The 22,555-nt window shown below is 36.2% G+C and overlaps 1 protein-coding gene across 2 annotated transcripts in view; it reads right to left on the bottom strand.

Moving 5' to 3' along the window:
• Positions 1–525: 525 nt before the first annotated feature.
• STK31 (serine/threonine kinase 31) overlaps positions 526–22,555 on the bottom strand; it is a gene marked incomplete at its 3' end in the record, with an annotated part of 58,515 nt that continues 36,485 nt past the window's right edge. The window contains exons 15-23 of one of the 2 annotated variants that reach the window (XM_081101657.1): positions 22,402–22,503; positions 14,238–14,318; positions 12,397–12,522; positions 11,649–11,774; positions 11,382–11,468; positions 10,579–10,728; positions 9,038–9,160; positions 4,684–4,752; positions 526–906 (exon numbers count right to left, since the gene is read on the bottom strand). In XM_081101657.1, the coding sequence (XP_080957783.1) occupies positions 679–906; positions 4,684–4,752; positions 9,038–9,160; positions 10,579–10,728; positions 11,382–11,468; positions 11,649–11,774; positions 12,397–12,522; positions 14,238–14,318; positions 22,402–22,503 (1,092 nt within the window). The remainder of the gene's footprint in view (positions 907–4,683; positions 4,753–9,037; positions 9,161–10,578; positions 10,729–11,381; positions 11,469–11,648; positions 11,775–12,396; positions 12,523–14,237; positions 14,319–22,401; positions 22,504–22,555) is intronic. The other variant, XM_081101658.1, reaches the window with a different exon arrangement.

The raw sequence follows: 22,555 nt of genomic DNA, 5'->3' as shown, positions 1-22,555 counted from the left end.
TATACTACTAAATGCAACAAACTGTTTCTCCCTTCAGTGCTTTCATCATGCTTTCTCTGCTACTTAAGACACTCTTGCCCCACCTTGACCTTTACTACTCATCCTTTAAGATTTAACTAAAGTACTACCTTCCTCCATAGTATAAGTGCCCCTCCTTTTCAATCCCAAAAGGCTTTGTCCAGAGCTATCACTGGATGTTCCATATTGTATTATGACGATATGTTTATATCTCTGACTTTCTCAATAGATGGTATGATTTGTAAGTGTAAAGACCATGTTTTACTTACTTTCTATCCCCAGAACTAGGTACAAAGCAGAAGCAACTATCATTTATTGAACAAAAGCATCACCCTTCATCATCAGCTGGCCAACATGCTAAAAATCCGCCTAGGATCTGTCCAACAATTTAATAACCTTTTCTATTACAAGTATATTAGTCTAATTATGTAATTTCAAGAAATAATAGACAGAAAATCTTTCCTTAACACCTCCAGTTAAATGAAACTTCAAAATATACAACCTTTTGCAAAGCCAAATATCTTTTATTTTTCAAAACTGGAATACCAAAGACCTAACCCAACTAGCTATAGAACACTTCCAGGCTTTTTCCTGTTTATTTAACCAACCAAATTACGTTTTTAAAGAGAACATCTGCAACAACAAAAGAATCCTAATCTATCAATCAAAGGTGGCTTCACCACTTCTTGTCTTTTCTTTATATTTATCCAAGTTCTCCAACTTTAATTCTTCTTCCTCTTTATACTGCATATATTCAGTATCTTTTTCTGGATTTGAAGTTGATTTCCCTTTTGGTAGCAAGAAACATTCAGCATTCAAAACTTGCTCAGCAGTCATTGAACTTCTCCGATAGATCAAACTACATAGGAGGGATTTGACATTATCACCCTGCAAGGAAAGAGATGTGGCAAAACAAAAATCAAATCAAAACAAACAAAAAGACAAACCTGCAATAAGGAAGGAGGATCAAATTCAAAAACACTTTTAACCAATGTTACAGATCTAAAATCACTTTTTCCTACTTAGATCTAATTTTTAAGATTTCTACAAAATTCAACCAGTTTTTACCAGAAATGAATTACTCAATAATTAAACAATGAAACTGAATTACAAAAGAAACACAGCTAAAATGTCTCAAGAAACAAGTGAAATTCCAAAACAGGACATTTTATGACTTCCCCTTTCCCCTCATTTTTAGGGCAATGGTCAGAGCTTGTCATGATAAAAATGTACACTGAAGCTCCTCTATCTGCGTGGGGATCCCACTTTACTTGGTCAACTGCTTCTGGTTTCACTTTTGAAGTGATCTCCTCTGGGAACTCTTCTACTACCACTATCAGTTTCAGTTTCATTATCATTATGGGAGTCAATATTTATGTGCCACTATTTCAAAGAACGTTTTTTAGTATTATCACATGTAAACACCACCATAATGTTGATCCTCCATTATTTCTACCTCCCAAATCACTGGATATGCCTTTTTTGGCCCCCTATCATGATGCCAATTAGAGCCTATTTCAAGTGAATGAAAATTACCTGTTTATTGTTAGTGTCCTCATTAGATACAAATATCTTTAAGATCAGAAACTTTAGATTATCACTTCATCCCCAACAATTACTACAGTGTCAGGAATATAGCAGACAGTCATTTGCTAAATGAATGAATGTCAATGCCCATAATGCACTCTACAGAATATCTTTTTAAACATATTTAAAGAGACAGGTATAAACTTAACTAAAATTTACAAAATCTAAATTATAAAAATAGTACATGCTCTTGAAAACCAAAAAAGTAGGTTTAGAACAAGTAGAAAATCCTATCATGTTTTTAGACAAAGACTCTCACCTCAAATGTGTCCCTAAGTTAACTTATAAACTTAAATGATTCCAAGAAAATATAATCATTACCACCACCACCCCTTGAAACTAAATAAGTTAACTATAAAGATCTTTTACAGTGGTTCTCAACTTTCTGGCCCTTTAAATACAGATCCTCATGTTGTGACCCAACCATAAAATTATTTTCGTTGGTACTTCATAACTGTAATGTTGCTACTGTTATGAATCGTAATGTAAATATCTGATATGCAGGATGGTCTTAGGAGACCCCTGTGAAAGGGTCGTTCAACCGCCAAAGGGGTCGCGACCCACAGGTTGAGAACCGCTGTTTTAGAAGAATAGGCAAGAAGAGACATGAAAGGCCTGATAAAAATAGCAGAAACTAGCCTTCCCAAGTATTAAAAAGTTTACACTGAAGACAAACCTGCATTAAAGTCTGTTAATTGAAAGAATATTGCACTATAATTTAAATAAACAAAAAAAACCAAACAGAACAAAATAGAAAAATTAACAATATACTCTTACACCAATGAAATTCAGTAAATGAAATGATGGCATTTTCCAATGAAAGGAGAGGATAGCTTTTTAATAAAAGATATTGGGACAAATAGCTACCCACTGAAAAAGATCAGATATATTTCTCCAACCAAACACTAGGATAATTCCACATGTATTAAAAATCTAAATTTAAAAAATAAAATTATGTAAGTACTAGAAAAAAATAGTTTAGTTACTCAAGTCCCCAAAATCATGAAAAACAAAAAAAATTTTCTTAAGCTTTCCCTCTCATAGATTATAAACTTTTACAAAATCATAAAACACAATTAGAGAACAAGTAGAAAAGCAATCTCTAAAAGTCAAAACCAAAAGGAAACAAGCTAACTATCTGACATTCTGGAAGAAGCCAAACTATGGAGTCAGTAAAGAGATCAGTGGTTACCCAGACCTGGGGAAGGTACAGATGAACAGTCAGAACACAGAGGATTTTTAGGGCAGTGAAAATATTCTGTATAATACTATCATGGTGGCTACATGTCATCATACATTTGTCCAAATCCATAAGAATGTACACCAAGAGTGAACCTTAATGTAAACTTTAAACTTTAGGTAATAAAGATGTGCCAAAGTAGGTCATAGGTTCATCAGTTGTAATAAATGTACCACTCTTGTGGGGGATGTTGATAATGGATAGACTATGCATATGTGAGAGAAGGAAGTATATGAGAACTCTCTGTACCTTCATCTCAATTTTGTTTGTGAACTTAAAAACTGCTCTTAAAAAAAGTAAGTTCATAAAAAACAGTGGTAAAACATTATAAAATATTTTCTTCATTTAAAAAATAGCATAAGAGCCGAAACCGGTTAGGCTCAGTGGATAGAGCGTCGGCCTGCGGACTGAGGGGTCCCGGGTTCGATTCCGGTCAAGGGCATGTACCTGGGTTGCGGGCACATCCCCGATGGGGGATGTGCAGGAGGCAGCTGATCGATGTTTCTCTCTCATCGATGTTTCTAACTCTCTCTGTCTCTCTCCCTTCCTCTCTGTGAAAAATCAATAAAATATATTTAAAAAAAAAAAAAATAGCATAAGAACTTTTAGAGCCTGATCATTTACTTTTGTAGACTCATTTACTGCAATATTTAACCTCTTGATATTTAGTCATATTGTAGTATCCCATTTCAAAATAATTTAATATTTTCATACCTTAGTGCAGGCTTTTGTCTTTATCAGAAATGCCTACCATCTCACTCTACCACATGTAAATTTCTAATTCAGTCTTGAAGATTCACCTCAAGTAACTAATTGCTTCCCCCTTTCTCTACAGAATTAAAAATTGGCTTCCTCCAAAGTACTTTCTTAATATTCTATGTATAGCCTTTTTGGCGTGGCTCAATAGATAAGCATTGACCCATGAACCAGGACACTGCAGTTCAATTCCAGGTCAGGGCACATGCCCAGGTTGCAGGTTTGATCCCCAGTAGGAGGCATGCAGGAGGCAACCAATCAATAATTCACTTTCATCATTTATATTTCTATCTCTCTTTCTCTCTGAAATCAATAAAAATATATTTTTTAAAAATACTCTATTTATAGATCTTGGTTGTTTGCTTGTTCACATTTCCAAATTATTAATTTTTTCAATGCTGCAATCCTAGTAACCCAGCCCCTAGTTCAATTTCTGGTATAGAATAGATACTCAAAATATGTTGGCTGAATACACATATGAATGGCAAAGCAATATGAATGACATAGATGTGTGACCAAAAAAAGATACAGCTAGGTATTTATAAAAAAAGTAAAACAGCCCCAGCCGGTTTGGCTCAGTGGATAGAGTGTTGGATGGCAGACTGAAGGGTCCCAGGTTCGATTCTATTCAGGGTGACACGCCCAGTTTGCGGGCTCGATCCCCAGTAGGAAGCATGCAGGAGGCAGCCAATCAATGATTCTCTCTCATCACTGGTGTTTCTATCTCTCTCTCCCTCTCCCTTCCTCTCTGAAATCAATCAAAATATTTTTTTAAGTAAAACATTAATTTTAATACAATATCATTTTGGAAGATACAGAAGACTATTTTTCCTTAATTGTTACTTAGATTATTTCTATAATTTGTGTGAAAAACATACACTCCAGCAGTCTTTTCTAGCAGTAATTCTCTAGCAGTAATTTAAGTAGAGTACTTAAATTTTTTTCAATATTTCTTTATTGTGAATGCTATTTGGCATTCTTACAATAATTAGAGGGCACTTTCAGTCAAATATTTAAGTTTACATTACTACTACACATCTATATCATATTTGCAACAAGTAAATGACAAAAAAGTCACATACCAAACGAAACTGATCCACTTTCGGGATTCCCTCTTCATTTGTCTCAAATTCCTGATTTTGAACAGAAAGCTGTAAAGAAAAATCAGAAAGAATAAATTCCCAAAGTACCAATACTGACCCTATAACAAAGTCAAATCTGGAACTCTTCAGATTCTGGGGAGAAGAGAAGAGCTAACTCAAAGAAAGCACATTAACCCTTGCAGGATAAAAATACTTTCATTATAATAAGAACTTGTTCACAAACAACCAAATAGTTCCTAGGGACCCCCCTAAAGTATCAATCAGAGTGGTTGCACACAGTATAGCCTCTTTTAATACTTCCTCACCTTACAAGCACTATTCCCAACGGGAGACTGGATCAGCTCTGCCAAGTCCCACATAACCGTGTAGTTCCATGGCAGGAAGGGAGAGCAGCTCAGAACTGGGCATTCAAAGTGTAAGAGCTTTAGAGGGAGGCTATTGTCTAGACCAGAGAAATGCTTAGCCCACTCCTGCTGGCTGGACTGGCATCATCCTCAACAAGAGACTTTTGATCTATCGTCCTGAGCCCAGGCAGGCTAAGCTTGCTCCTGTACCCAACCTGAACCTACAGTGAGCCTCCACAGAGGAAACTAGAGTTGCAGACTGTCAGAGACCGAGGGGTTTGGCTTTGAACCAGGGGCTACTTTCCCTAACCCTATCTCAGCTAGCCTAAGTTCATCCTACAGTCTCTCTTCGGAAGGCTCTGGAGGAAGAGCAGGCAACCTCAGGAGAGAGAGAGTAGCTGACAGGTAGAATTGGACATCAGGAAGCTTCTGTCCTTTTATGGATCTGCTCCTAGCTCAAAGCTGGAAGAAGGCAACCCTTTTACACAGATTGGCCCTTCCCACACATCAGGTCCAGTCAATACAGACACAAACTGAACAGAGTAGTAGTTAAAGACAGGCAGCCCAAGGTCGGTTACTCAGAACGTCTGACAGTGACCTGAACCTGAACCCCACTCAGGTAGACCCAGAACTAACACAACCAGTGGTGGCTTTCAGACTACACCAGAGCTTGACCCAACTAGTCACACAAGTGGCACACCCAAAGGGGGATTCTGGAAGGCGCCATATCTTGCTGGAAACAACGCTGCCTCGGGGGGCAGCCCCTACACAGCATTTCATGCATGGCGATCCAAGTTTACCTTATAGTCACCCAGTGAAGTTTTAACTCCACCCACGAAAGGGCCACAGCATTCAAGTTCAACCATAGCAGGGGGGTGTACATAACACACAAGAAACATTCCTGGAGAACAGAAGTCAGGTGATCTGGAAGATTGTTCTACTGAACCCAACAAGACACCTCAAAAATGCACCAGCACAGCAGCTTGCACAGTGTGCTCAGAGTTGAGCCTCATATGTCAGCCAGCCTGAGGGTTGATCCCAACCATGAATGGGCCAATAACAATCAAGACCCAATTACAACAGGAGGGCCCACAAAAGCCACATAAGGGACATTCCTACGGCACCCAGCTCAGGAAATCAAGGAGAGTACAACCACTGGGTCCCACAGCACACCTACTACATAAGACCACCCCATAGCAGTTCTAATACACAGATGAAGAAACAAGTCCCAAATGAAAGAACAGGAGGAATCTCCAGAAAAAAAGAGTGAAATGAAATGAAAGCAAGCAATTTATCAGAGTTCAAAGTAATGGTTATAAGGATGCTCAAAGAACTTACTAAGAACTACAACTATTGAAAAAGAACATAGAAACCATGAAAAAGAACTAGCCAGAAATGAAGAATACCATATCTGACATCAAGAATACAAAGTGGGTTGGATGAAACAGAGGATCAAATCAGTGATTTGGAAGCCAAGGTAGGAAAAAAACACCTAATCAGAGCAGTAAAAAGAAAAAAGAATTTAAAATAATGTAAATAGTTTAAGGAACCTCTGGGACAACTTCAAAAGTACCAACATTTGCATGATGGGGGTGCCAGAAGGAGAAGAGAGCAAGGAATTAGAAACATATTTGAAAACATAGTGACAAAAAATTTCCCTAACCTGGTGAAGGAAACAGACATACAAGTCCAAGAAGCACAGAGTCCCAATCAAGATGAGCCCAAAGAGGCCCACACAAAGACACTTCATAATTAAAATGCCAAAGATTAAAGACAAAGAGAGAATCTTAAAAGCAGCAAGAAAAAGCAGAATAACAACTGACACCACACTAAATCAAAAACATATGCATCCACATTCTCACTGCAGCATTGAATAAGATGTGGTACATATACACAATGAAATGATTCAGCCATAAAAAAACAGAATGAAATCCTGCCATCTGCAATAACATTGATGGACCTAGAGGTTATTATGCTAAGTGCAATAAGTCAGACAGAGAGACAAATGCGATATGATTTCACTTACATGTGGAATCTAAAAAATAAATGAACAAGCAGATCGGAAACAGACTCATAGATACAAAAAAAACAAACAGAGTTGCCAAATGGGAGAGGGGGTGAGGGAATGGGTGAAAAAAGGTGTAGGGATTAGGAAATACAAAGTGGTAGTTATACAACAGTCATGGGAATATAAAGTACAGCATAGAGAATATAGGCAATAATATTGTATTAACCATGTTAGATGGGTACTAGATTTATCAGGGTTATCACTTAAGTTCTATAAATGTCTAATAACTGGGTTTTACACCTGAAATTAATATAATATTGTACATCAATTGTAATAAAAAAATAAAATACTATTTTTAATCAACCAACCACATATAATTGTCTATTCCTACTGTGTCTATTCTGCCCCACTGATCTGTATGTCTAAGTGTACACCAACATCACACTTTCCTGATTTTTTAATTTCATTAAGTCTTAAATTCAGGTAGTTTAAGTCCTCCAATTATATGTTTTAAAATTATTTTAGCTATCTCAGATCCTATGTATTGTCATATAAATTATAGAATTTGATTGACAATTACTGAAAGCCTAGAAGTATTGTTGTTGAAATTGTATTGACTCTGTAGACCAATTTGAGAAGAACTCAGATCCATTCAACATTGAGTCTTCTAGTCCATGAGCATGGTACATTTTTCCACTTATTTATGTCTCCTTTCATTTCTCTAAACAACACTTTATAATTTTCAGTGTATAGCTGTCACTACTGTAAGTGATTTATTTCCATTTCCTATTTTATTTTGCTAATATATGAAAATATGAAAACACAATTATTATATGCTGACATTTTTTCCTGCAACCTCACTAAACTTCTTAGTTCTAGTAGCTCTTAGGTACATTCCTACACATTTTCTACATAATAAAGACAGCTTTACTTCTTTCTTTTCAAACAGTATGTTTTTTATTTCTTTTTGTTGCCTTATTACACTGGCTAGACCAGGATCAGCAAATTATGGCCTGCATGCCAAATCTATTCCACTGCTTATTTTTTTACAGCCTGGAAGCCATTTTTTTTTAACAACAGGATATTTCTTTTTTTAAAATATAATTGATTTTTTACAGAGAGGAAAGGAGAGGAATAGAGAGTTAGAAACATCGATGAGAGAGAAACACCGATCAGCTGCCTCCTGCACACTCCCTACTGGGGATGTGCCCGCAACCAAGGTACATGCCCTTGACCGGAATCAAACCTGGGACCCTTGAGTCCGCAGGCTGATGCTCTATCCACTGAGCCAAACCGGTTAGGGCTGGAAGCCATTTTTTAATGTTTAAAATAAAATCAAAAAATACTATTTCTTGACATATTAAAATTATAAGAAATTCCAATTTCAATGTCCATAACACTCATTCGTTTACTTACTGTCTATGACTGCTTTCATACTACAGAGATCTTAAATACTTATCATCTAGCCTTTTGCAGAACCCTGGGTTAGAACCTCTAGTACAATGGTAAGCAGAAGTGAGAACAGATATCCTTCCCTGATTAATACTTAACCCCTCATAACTCACAGGAAGAATGGTTTTAAACCCTGAATAAAAAAATCGCTATCTGATTTACACTGAATTCAGGAATATTTACTCAAGGTTCACTCAGCATTTATTTTCCACATATGGATAAATTGCTTCCAGATAATATAGGACAAAATCACTTTCACTGTTAATCTTGACTTTAATAAAACTAAGACAACAGTGTGATATGTAAATATATAGCAAGCCAATTTGTAGAAAGTACATAATCAGTGATAGAAAGTATGTCAACAGTTTGTCATAAAACTTTTTTAAAAGGAAAACAAACAACTTTCTACTAAAAATCTATCACTGCTTTTTGTGTTGAGGAAAATCCCTACAAAATCATCACTTTATATACTGAAATACACACACACACACACAAATGAATGACCTATTTCAATAAAAAAATAACATACCCACAATAAAATGCAGCCATATGCATATAAGTCAGAACTTGGAGAAGCAGGTTTTCCCATTTTCACTTCAGGTGCTATCAAACTCAAGTCACCAACCATCATGTTCACTGAGGCTCGCTGACTCTAGGAAAACAGCAGGTTAAATATCTTAGAGGCAACACAGTTGAGGTGGCTCTCTGTGAAGTACTCTACAGCAATTCAACAACAACAAAAACTAATTTGTAATACTTCATTCTCTTCTGTTATCAAGTATTTTTACCTAATTTCCGCTATTATAAACTGCTCCTAAAATCAATGTCATAAAATTAACAGTGAGATTTCAGTTACATTTCACACTGTAGACTCAAGTAGATTTAAAACTAAGAACCACTACTTATTTAAACATTTGGTACATTTTTAAAATAAATGTTATAAGGGTAAAGAAGATGTGCTATTTTCTAATTCTAAAATATTCTAGGTAACTTTTAAAAAACTGAAAATCTACAAAGTACTTTCCTTTTTTACTGACCATTTTCTAAGTATACCATTTCTGATGTGTCAAAAGATATCTAGTAACAAGAACAAAAGATATCTAGTTGACTGAACCACTCTGTGGCTCAGTGGTTGAGCGCCGACCTATGAACCAGGAGGTCAAGGTTCAATTACTGGTCAGGGATCATGCTGGGTTGCAGGCTCAATCCCCAGCGTGGAGCATGCAGGAGGCAGCTGATCAATGATTCTCTTTCATCAGTGATGTTTCTCTTTCTTTCTCTCTTCTCTCTTCTCTCTTCTGCTCTCTTTCTCTCTCTCTCTCTCTCTCTCTCTCTCTCTCTCTCTCTCTCTCTCTCTGTCTCTGTCTCTCTCTCTCCACCCCCCCCTTCCTCTCTGAAATCAATAAAAAATGTATCTTTTTTTAAAAAAAGAACGTGAAACCTGGATTTAGAGAGACCTTGGCTGCAATTCTCCTCTCCATTTATTTGCTGTGTGACCTTGGGCTTTAACTAATTCTTTGAGCCTAAATTAACTTATAAAATGGAAATAATATCTACCTTACAGAGTCATGGGAAAGCTAAAAATAATTAGTAATCACCTAGCACAAATTACTGTTAATTATCTCTTCTCCTCCTCCTATCTTCATCTTTGGTTCCCAAGTTTCTAAAAAGTGCCCATTAATTTTAAAATAGCATATATATATATATATATATAATATGTTAGGAGGAAGAGTATTAATAGGAGAGGCAGAAAATAGCCACCTAGCTTTCCCTGTGTATTTTCTAGCAATTAAATGTATCTTGATGATGATACAATATATTTAGTGTTGTCAATGCCACTGACTACAATGTCAGCTTGCTCTTAAAACTGATAGTTACAAAATGTAATGCAAAAATTTAGAAACTCTGTTCTAGCATCTAGCTGATAACAGCAAATTGCTTATACTACATGACACACTTAAACTAAAGGCAAGGATCTTACAATAAATTATATCATGTAAAAGTGTTGAAATACTGCCTAATAATATTAAATGAAGTCTAGGACCTATTTGTAAAATCATGATATTTTACCACAGATTTGGTGAAGTCAAAATCTCCAACAATTCCTTGTTCACGGTTTAAAGCAAATACATTGTTCTGATGAAGTGATCCATGAATTATGTCAGCCTTGTGCAATGTATGCAGGCCTTGGGCAACACCTTTCATGACCTTTAAAGCTTCCTATACATAAGTACACACAAAAGAAGTCAGGAAGTAGGCAAATCATTTTAATACGTAACTAAAAGTCTATTCCAGAAATGAGTAAAGCTTCCTCCAAATGAATCTTTAATAAGAATACAACATAGAGAAAGAATTAAAGACAGAAGCTTTGATTATGTAACTGGTGACATCGTCTATACATGACTTAAAGACTTCAGTCTCTAAAAAGACTTAGATTACACATAATGACTATATAAGGCATCTGGGGGAGAAAAAGAGACTGAAATAGTGTTACCAGGCAGGAAAAATCAAGATGTCCTTTATTGGTATTACTAACTCAAATTTATGACAGAAATTAAAGTTGTCACTCAAACACTTCTAATACCAAGTGCTATATATACTATGCAATTTACAGTACAGCTTAAGTTTTAAGCATGAGCCCTTTACCACTGGGTAAGGGACCCTGTGCAAGTCATTTAATCTCTGTGAGCCTCACATTTTTTCATCTGTATTTAATGGGATAACTCATATCACAGGGTAGATGTGACAAATACAGTAATATGAGTAAAAATTTTACATAGTGTAAAGCAAGTAGTATGCCCTCAACACACATTAGCTGTTATTTTCTCATTCAATACATCCATGGAAATAGATTTTTTTTTTTTTTTACTTACCTCTGAAGTTAGAGGCATACTGGCTTGAATAGCATTCAAGTTTGCCCTAGGATAGTAGGGGACCATCAGATAAGCCATAGGATCGGACTAAGAAGCAAAAGAGAAAATAAGACTCAAAGTAAAAAATTCTTCAATATATTTTTAGTATATATTGATTGTACAAGATACCTTTATTTTAAAAGGAATGAGTAATTGCCTCACTAAAACTGGAAGCTAAAACTTTTTTTAAATGCAACATTTTCTGCGAGATTAGTATAAGAACTTTACCTTACACAGAAATAGGAATATCAATGGTAGCAACCCAGACTCTTCCTTAGCTTCTCTCCAAGCTCTGTGATAGGCAGCTGTTCTCTGAACCACCCTGGCTTCTGTATCAACATCCACAGAGTAGCCCTTGTACCAAAAAGAGAGACACTGGTAATTACAAGATTAAAAATCCCACTCTAATGATACATCATTCCAAGTTCAACATCATGATTTTTACATAAGTTAAATTACATCTAATTTTATTTTTAAACTTTTTAAGTACCTTTTTATCTGCTTTGAATGCTATAATTTAGAAAGGAAAGAAAAATTCTACTTGTGACTTAATATACATCCACAATGCATAGCCACTAAGGCCAAATTAATTATCCTATTATCATGATAACAGTTTCCCAGATCAATGAAGAGAAGAAATCAAAGAACAGAAGACTGAGTTGGCAAAACAGGTAAAATTTTATAATAACTCATTTCAAAGATAAGTATAAGAAAAACAAAAAATTTTTAAAGCTACTGGATAGAATGTAATAAATTCACTTGAAAAAGGAAAGCAAGTGTATCCTATTAAGAAGCATATATTACTTAGGGAAGCTTTAAATTCAACATTAGTTCTGGTTATCAAACCAGAAGCATAGTCATCAAACTGGTCAACTAATAAAATTTAGAAAACAGTGCATTTTTACTTTCCTAAAAAGTAACAGCACAGCCCATTACATTTCTGAATCTCCCATAAGTCAGAAGAACTTAAACTTACCTTTAAAAGAATTATCTGCCCATTAACCTCAGAACATAACAAAGGACGCTTGCTGCTAAGTTCTTTCATGGGCTCAGCATCAAGAAGATCCCGTTCCAAGCTCATGGTAAGAAGACCACCAGAGTTCTAGGCACAAGTTTTTGTTAAAGTAATAATCCAAACAATCCCAACACTTAAGTCATCAACATAGTTACATGCTATTAGCTAAAGTGGACATCATTAACCCTACTGGAGAACCCAAGGAAATAAAAATATTTAAAGTTTCATATTTTTTCCTAGTTCCTGGCTCTTGAACCACAAACCCAAAGTATTATCATCATCAATTTAATTGCTACTACAGTTATAGAACAGACTCTGAAAAGACTGGAATAAACCAGACATGCTTCCAAGGAACCCTGATGTTTACTTGTAAAACTTCCTGTGTTTCCTAAAAATATTAAGGTGACAATAAAAAGGAGGTTGTAAAACGGGAATGAGAAGCCTAAAAATGATGACTACTATGAAGTAATTCTAGTAATTCTGCATCTGTTTGAAGTGGTATCCTCAAGAATGAAAATGATTTTCAAATATTTTCATTCTACTAAATTATTTCTGCTTTTAAAAAGAAATAATGTTTTGCACTAAAACTTGAATACCAACAACACAGGCTAAGCAAGTTTCATTGTTGTACAATTTTAGTAACAAGGACTGTAAAACTGCTTTGGGTTTTTCTTAAATGTTGTCAATACCCACAACCTATAATCAATCCACAGAGGTTTCCTAAGTATGCATCTCAGTTAAACTTCTTAAAACCATTAAAGAAGTCCATAATCCCTGATTCAAACCTTTTATATTCTTCCACAATAAAACAGGTTAGCGTATTTTTTAATTAATTTTCAAGTCCTACATGGCACCACATATTCACTCACCCATTCTGCATGAGATCGTCTCTAAGCTATAGTTAAATAATTGCATGGAAAACCCCACTTTATTTTAAAGTTTCATCTGCAAAGATTTTACAGTGATTTCTTTAACAATTTAAGAAACTTTAGTCTTCACGTTTATGAGTTCACAAATATGTGAATATCCCTTTGTGCCCCATATTTGAGCTATTATCATGGACTTAATGTCAATCTTTAAGAATAAATATCGTGCCCTAGTTAGTTTGGCTCAATGGATGGGGCATTGGCTTGCAGTCCTGGGTTAAATTCCAGTCAGGGGCACATGCCTGGGTTGCGGGTTTGACCCCCAGTGGGGGTTGTGCAGGAGGCAACCAATCAGTGTTTCTCTCTCATCACTGATATTTCTCTCTCTCTTTCCCCTCTCCCTTCCTCTCTGAAATCAATAAAAACATTTTTTTAAAAAAGAATAACTATCGTATCTAGCCCCCCCATCACTACCAGGCAAAATAAAACAGAGTTAACAAATTCTGCCTCAAGAGCCAGTCTACCATCCTGCTCCACACTGCCCTTCTGCCTAGTACCCTGATTTTCCAGGCTTTGAATCCTATCAGCCTAGAAAACTATACCCACATCAACATCTCTACAATTTTCTCCAGTCTACTTTAACTTAAAAGATAGATTTGGCATAAATTTCTCATGACTATAAGTGTCTTGCTTTTATTCTACCTCTTGGGCCAGCAGCTAAAACTGCTATCATTTAAAAAAAATAAGACACCTAGAATGCATTGTGCCAGTATTAAAGCCAGTTTTGAGAAAAAGTTCTCATAATACCCAGAAACTACTCATCAGAAACATTTTTATAGTATGGATATTATAAATTTAACACTGACACACAATTTTAACATCGTTAGTTTCAACACTGTCTTCAGAGTAGTAATTCTCAAGGGAAACAAAGCTTACCATATACTTAAGTAATCCTATTTCAGGATGAAGCAGAGGTAGCTCAGGGAACCATTTCTGTACTAAGTTATTCAGCTTCTCCTAAGTTTAAAAAATATAGATATATATTCAATTGTGGCATGTTGGCTTTTGGGAAAAAATAATATACCAGTATTTCCTTTATTATATATCTAACAAGATGTATGTATGACCTAAGATACATAATCACTGATTTTGCCTTCTACTACAAAAAAAAAAAAATAGCAGATCCAATTCTTAACCTTATTTCCTATATATCAGCTCAGCCTCTACAGATTCTGCCCCCACCCTCTTTACTGGGTGTTTGGTGTTTGTATTTGTTTGGTTTATCTATTGGTTCTGTGGTGTTTTCTCCATATATATATATATATATATATATATATATATATATATATATATATGTGTGTGTGTGTGTGTATGTGTATATATATATGTGTGTGTGTGTGTGTGTGTGTGTATATTTTCTCCTTTTCATTTTCTCTCCTATCTTTTTTTTTCTTTTTTTTTCTCTCTCTCTCTCTTAGATATCATTTGTACTCTCTTTTCTCTCCCCTAATTCTCTTTTCTCAGGTGGTCACTTATATTGGGGTTATCGGTGTTGTGAGTACGTTCATGCTTTGTTCCCCTTGAGTCATGTCTTGTTAAGGTGAATTTCATCCTGTCTGGCTAAAGTGCTAGAGAACAAGCCACATAACCAGACACCTGGAGAGGAGGAGCAGTGACACGTGCAGCTCACTCCCTTCCAAAGAGCAGCCGCCATGGAAGCAGCCCACCCCCATCTGAGGAGCAGCAGACTTGCAATCAACCTGTCCAAGTCCAAGGAGCAGTAGCCCCACAAGCAGTCCACCACATCAGAGGAACAACAGCAGCATGCAGCCAGCCTCCATCCAAAGAACAGCAGCCTCGTGATCAGCACACCCTCTGTCTGAGGAACAGCAGCTGTGTGAGAAGCCTCCCCCCACCAGCCAGAGGAGCCACCACAGCTGTGAACAGCACCCACCAGAGGAGCTGCTGCCAACCGAGGAGCAACTGCTACCACAACCACCCAAGGAGCAACCGCAGCCCGAGGAGCCACAGCCACCCAAGGAGCAGCCCCTAAACGACTCAACATCTAGATCTGTCGGTGACATCAAACATGGGTAGACAAAGAAACTCCAAAGAAAAGAAGAGGGGGACTCCCCAGAAAGCAGCTAAGTAAAACAGAGGCATGCAACATGTCAGAAAAAGAATTCAGATTAACACATTGTATGCGGGAAATGTATTTATATGTTTTTCTTACGTTGACTGGTAGTAGAGGGCGGGACACGTATTAATACGTATTTTATAGACTAGCGGTAGAATGCGGGTAATGTATAAATACGTTTATTTTTATATTTTATTGCTCTAAAGATATGCTAACATGCAGATATACGAATTCCAAAGGACAAAATTTGGGTCTCTAACACAAACAATGGTGAATTATGTATGTACTTCCAGGTATAACGGTAATCAATCTATTCAACAGAAAAAATGGCCCGTGCCACCTGTTAGTGCGCGATAAAAACTATCCGCAAACAATGTGTTAAGGGTCCTAGAGTGCATAAACCAGATGGAGGAAAAAATCAACAATTTATGCTAGAATCAAGAAGAAACAGATGAAAAAAATCAACAACTTATGTAAGAATCAAAAAGAAATGGATGAAAATATCAATAACTTATGTAAGAACCAAGAAGAAATGAAGAGTGATATAGCTGCAATAAAAAACACCATTGAAAGTTTCAACAGTAGACTAGGAGAAGTAGAGGACCAAATTAGCGAATTAGAAAACAGGGAAACAAAACACACCCAAACTGAACTGCAATTGGAGAAAAAAATTAAAAGACAGGAGGAGAGCCTAAGAGAGCTATGGGACAACATGAAATGAAACAACATACGAGTAATAGAGGTGCCAGAACAACAGAAAGAGGAACAAGGATTAGAAAACCTATTGGAAGAAATAATATTAGAAAACTTCCCTGAGGTGGGGAAGAAAAAAGTCACACAAGCACAGAGAATCCCAAACAAAATGAACCCGAAAAGACCCACGCCAAGACACATCATAATTACCATGGCAAATGTTCAGGACAAAGAGAGAATCTTACAGGCTGCAAGAGAGAGACAGAAAGTTACACACAAGGGATCTCCCATTAGATTATCAAATGACTGCTCAGCAGAAACACATCAGGCCAAAAAAGAATGGAAGGAAATTTACAAAGTGATGCAAAGCAAAGGACTGAATCCAAGAATACTCTATCCAGCAAGGCCATCATTCAAAATTGAAGGGGAAATAAGAAGCTTCACAGACAAAAAAAGGTTAAGGGAGTTTATCACCACCAAGCCAGCAATGCAAGAAATGCTAAAGAGACTGGTATAAAAAGAAGGAATAAAAAGCTCAGAAAGAAAACTGGCACAAAACATAGAAATAGCTATAAACAAGTACCTTTCAATAATAACTTTAAATGTAAATGGACTAAATGCTCCAATCAAAAGACATCGAGTGGCTGAATGGATAAAAAAAACATGACCCATGTATTTGCTGTCTATAAGAGACCCACCCCAGAATAAGGGACTCACACAGACTGAAAGTGAAGAGATGGAAAAATATCTTTCAGGCAAATGTAAATGAAAAAAGGCTGGGGTAGCAATACTTATATCAGACAAAATAGACATCAAAGTGAAGGCCATAACAAGAGATAAGGAAGGCCACTTCATAATACTAAAGGGATCAATACAACAAGAAGATATAACCCTGATAAACTTATATGCACCCAATGCAGGAGCACCCAAATACATAAAAAACTCCTGGAAGATATCAAGGGAGAGATCGACAACAATACAATCATAGTAGGGGACTTTAATACACCACTGACATCACTGGATAAATCCTCTAGACAAAAAATCAGCAAAGAAACAGCAATCCTAAATGACTCACTAGATCAGATGGACTTAATTGACATCTTTAGAACATTTCACCCCAAAGCCACAAAATATACGTTCTTCTCAAGTGCACATGGGACATTTTCAAAAATATACCACATATTGGGTCACAAGCAAAGTCTCCCCAAATTCAAGAAGATTGAAATCATACCAAGCATCTTCTCAGATCACAATGGCATAATATTAGAAATAAACTACAAAGAAACAACCCAAAATACTCAAACACTTGGAAGCTGAATAGCATGTTATTAAATATTGATTGGGTTACCAATGAAATCAAAGAAGAAATTAAAAACATCCTGGAAACTAATGACAATGAAAACACAACAATCCAAAACCTATGGGACACAGTGAAAGCAGTCCTGAGAGGGAAGTTTATAGCTCTACAGGCCATCTCAAAAAACAAGAAAAAATGGTAGTAAATCATCTAACTCTACATCTCAAGGAGTTAGAAAGAGAGCAACAAGAAAAGCCCAGAGTGAGAAGAAGGAAGGAGATAATAAAGATCAGAGCAGAAATAAATGACATAGAGACCAAAAAAGCAATACATAAAATCAACAAAACCAAGAGCCAGTTCTTTGAAAGGATAAACAAGATTGATGAACCTCTAGCCAGGCTCACCAAGAAGCAAAGAGAGAGGACCCAAATAAACAAAATCAGAAATGACAGAGGCGAAATAACAACAGACCCCACAGCAATACAAATGATTGTTAAAAAATACTATGGACAGCTCTACTCCAACAAACTAGACAACCTGGAGGAAATGGACATATTCCTACAAAAATACAACATTCCAAATCTCAATCAGGAAGAATCTAAAAATCTCAATAGGCCAATAACTATGGAAGAAATTGAAGCAGTCATCAAAAAGCTTCCAGAAAACAAAAGCCCAGGGCCAGACGGCTTCACAGGAGAGTTTTACCAAACATTCAAGGAAGAACTAAAACCTATCCTCCTCAGACTACTACAAAAAATTCAAGAGGAAGGAACACTTCCAAGCTCATTCTATGAAGCCAGCATCACGCTAATACCAAAACCAGGAAAAGACAACACAATGAAAGAGAATTACAGGCCAATATCCCTCATGAACATAGATGCCAAAATCCTCAACAAAATCTTAGCAAATCAGATCCAGCAGTACATCAGAAAGATCATACACCATGACCAAGTAGGGTTTATCCCAGGGATACAAGGATGGTACAATATCCGCAAATCAATTAACGTGACACATCACATAAACCAAAATTGAAAGAAAAAAACCACATGGTCATATCAATTGATGCAGAAAAAGCATTTGACAAAAATCCAACACCCATTTCTGATAAAAACTCTCAGCAAGGTGGGAATAGAAGGATCATACCTCAACATAATAAAAGCCATATATGACAAACCCACAGCCAACATCATACTCAATGGACAAAAATTAAAACCATTTCCTCTAAGAACAGGAAAAGACAGGGATGCCCACTCTCACCACTCCTGTCACTCCTGTTAAACATAGTACTGGAAGTATTAGCCATTGCAATTAGACAAGAAGAAGAAATAAAAGGCATCCAAATTGGAAAAGAGGAAGTAAAACTGTCCTTATTCACAGATGACATGATATTATACATAAAAAACCCTAAAGACTCCATTAAAAAACTATTAGACTTAAAAAATGAATTTGGCAATGTAGCAGGATACAAAATTAATGCCAAGAAATCTATGGCATTTCTATACACCAATAGTGAACTTATAGAAAGAGAGACTAAAAAAGCAATCCCATTTACCATTGCAACAAAAAAATTAAGATACCTAGGAATAAACTTAAATAAAGAGGTAAAAGACCTCTACTCAGAAAACTACAGGACGTTGAAAAAAGAGATAGAGGAAGACATAAACAGATGGAAGAACATACCATGTTCTTGGATTGGTAGAATCAACATCATTAAAATGTCCATACTACCCAAAACAATCTATAAATTCAACGCACTTCCCATTAAAATACCAACAGCATATTTCACAGATCTAGAACGAACTCTCCAAAAATTCATCTGGAATAAAAAACGACCCCGAATTGCTGCAGCGATCCTGAGAAAGAACAAAGTAGGTGGGATCTCAATACCAGATATCAAGTTGTATTACAAAGCCACTGTTCTCAAAACTGCCTGGTACTGGCACAAGAACAGACATATAGATCAATGGAATAGAATAGAGAGCCCAGAAATCAGCCCGAACCAATATGATCAATTAATATTTGACAAAGGAGGCAAGAACATACAATGGAGTCAAGACAGTCTCTTCAATAAATGGTGTTGAGAAAATTGGACAGATACATGCAAGAAAATGAAACTAGACCACCAACTTACGCCATACACAAAAATAAACTCAAAATGGATAAAGGACTTAAATGTAAGACGGGAAACCATAAAAATACTAGAGGAATCCAAAGGCAACAAAATCTCAGACATATGCCGAAACAATTTCTTCACCGATACAGCTCCTAGGGCATTGGAAACTAAAGAGGAAATAAACAAATGAGACTACATCAAAATAAAAAGCTTCTGCACAGCCAAAGAAACCATCAACAAAACAACAAGAAAGCCCACTGCATGGGAGAACATATTTCCCAATGTTATCACCGATAAGGGTTTAATCTCCAACATTTATAGGGAACTCATACAACTTAACAAAAAGAAGATAAACAATCCAATCAAAAAATGGGCAAAGGACCTAAACAGACACTTTTCAAAAGAGGACATTCATAAATCCAAGAGACATATAAAAACATGTTCAAAGTCACTAATCATCCGAGAAATGCAAATCAAAACAACAATGAGGTACCATCTCACACCTGACAGAATGGTTATCATCAACAAATCAACAAACAATAAGTGCTGGAGAGGATGTGGAGAAAAAGGAACCCTCCTGCACTGCTGGTGGGAATGCAGACTGGTGCAGCCACTATGGAAGACAGTATGGAGTTTCCTCAAAAAGTTAAAAATGGAACTCCCATTTTACCCAGTGATCCCACTTCTAGGAACATATCCCAAGAAATCAGAAACACCAATCAGAAAGGATATATGCACCCCTATGTTCATAGCAGCACAATTCACCATAGCTAAGATCTGGAAACAGCCTAAGTGCCCAATAGTAGATGAATGGATTAGCAAACTGTGGTACATCTACACGATGGAATACTATGCTGCTGTAAAAAAGAAGAAATTCTTACCATTTGCGACAGCATGGATGAAACTGGAGAGCATTATGCTAAGTGAAATAAGCCAGTCAATGAAGGAAAAATACCACATGATCTCACTCATTTATGGATAATTAAGACCATTATAAACTGATGACCAAAAATAGATACAGAGGCAGAGCAGCATTGAACAGACTGTCAAACTACAGCGGGAAGGCTGGGGAGGGTTGGGGGGTGGGGGGTGGTGGTAAGAGATCAACCGAAGGACTTGTATGCATGCATAGGAGCATAACCACTGGACACAAGACACTGGGGGGCATGGGAGGCTAGGGGAGGGTCAAGGTGAGAAAAAAAAAGGAGACATATATAATACTTTGTAATACTTTAAGCAATAAAACAATTTTAAAAAAATAGCAAATGAAAGCCAAGAATCATCTTAGATCTAAAATACCATCTTTACTAAGAGAAGAAAAACTTAATTACCAATTTTAGGTTTGGTATACATATATAGACACAGAACCTTGCCTGAGGTCAAGCTCTGCACTCACTTCCAAGCTAAAATGAAAAAGTGTGATAATACACCAATTTGAATTATGAAATTGTCATTATTTCTCAAAAAAAAAAAGAAGAACACAGTAATATGTTTAAAATAATAGCCATGTCATTTAGGAGGAAACACACATAAAAAGCCTTGAAAAAAATATGTAGCCCTAACTGGTTTGGCTCAGTGGATAGAGCGTCAGCCTGCAGACTCAAGGGTCCCAGGTTCAATTCTGGTCAAGGGCATGTACCTTGGTTGCGGGCACATCCCCAGTAGAAAGTGTGCAGGAGGCAGCTGATCGATGTCTCTCTCTCATCGATATTTCTAACTCTCTGTCCCTCTCCCTTCCTCTCTGTAAAAAATCAATAAAATATATTAAAAAAATATGTAGCTCTACGAAAGCCACTTTGAAGCAAATGTGAAAATTGAGGATTCTTAGAAAAGTTATTTATCACATGTTCATTAAGTGAAACTTCTAGACACTTATCAAGTCGCTGGGAGATAGCTATTTTATTCCAGGTGACTACTAAAGTACACAGTCATGTGAGTTTGCTAAATGAAATATAATCTTAAAATGTCTATTAGTTCACAATGTTTTTATTTTTCAAAGCAATGTTAACTTAGTTCACATAACATTCCTAATACATAAAATACAATACTCTTTGCATTTTAAGGAGAAAATACGCTGATTGACTCTCACAAAAATTAGTGGTAGATTAGAGACTTAAAGATGCAACATCTCCTCCACCCCAAAACCAGGTAGTTTTATTTTGTTATATTCTTCAACTAATTTATGCTGCCCTATTAATGCTGTCATTGCAGTATTATACCAAAACGATGTTCATATGAATTTTAATAAAGAAAAAAATCTTCAGGCTTTCTGTTAAGAATATAAGCAGTGTGCAAATTGTGTTTATACTATCATCTCGATTCTTGTAAAAATAAGCAAAAAAAGATGAAAGGAAAGTTCACATCAAAAATTAACAATGGCCAAAACCGGTTTGGCTCGGTGGATAGAGCGTCGGCTTGCGGACTGAAAGGTCCCAGGTTCGATTCCGGTCAAGGGCATGTACCTGGGTTGCGGGCACATCTCCAGTGGGAGATGTGCAGGAGGCAGCTGATCGATGTTCCTCTCTCATCGATGTTTCTAACTCTCTATCTCTCTCCCTTCCTCTCTGTAAAAAATCAATAAAATATATTTTAAAAAAAAATTAACAATGATCACTATTATTACCACAAGTAGGAAAATTATGGTGATGTTTTTTCTTCTTTATAATTTTGTGTAATTTCCACATTTGGTACAATGGTAATAAATTATTTTGTCATCAGAATATATAAATTCACATAAACATCATATGCCAACACATAACTATACCAATATAATCTCTATACTTGTTATTATAGTCCACTTCATAAAATGGATATATTAAATCAATTTCTAGTACAAACTAATTCAAAACCTTATACTTACATATTCCTCTCGCTCACGATAAATTTCCTGAAAGACACTATTACGTAACTGAGTTATTTCTTGTTTTATTTTCTCAATTTCAGATCCATCATGGTCATCAGACTTTAATCAGAAAGAAAAAAAAGTGACCTTATAGGCTTGTTAAAGTAGACTG

This window comes from Myotis nattereri, assembly GCF_964212035.1.
Source record: "Myotis nattereri genome assembly, chromosome: 11".
In the NCBI taxonomy this organism is placed as follows: Eukaryota; Metazoa; Chordata; class Mammalia; order Chiroptera; family Vespertilionidae; genus Myotis; species Myotis nattereri.
This window is presented reverse-complemented; position numbering and strand designations above follow the sequence as displayed.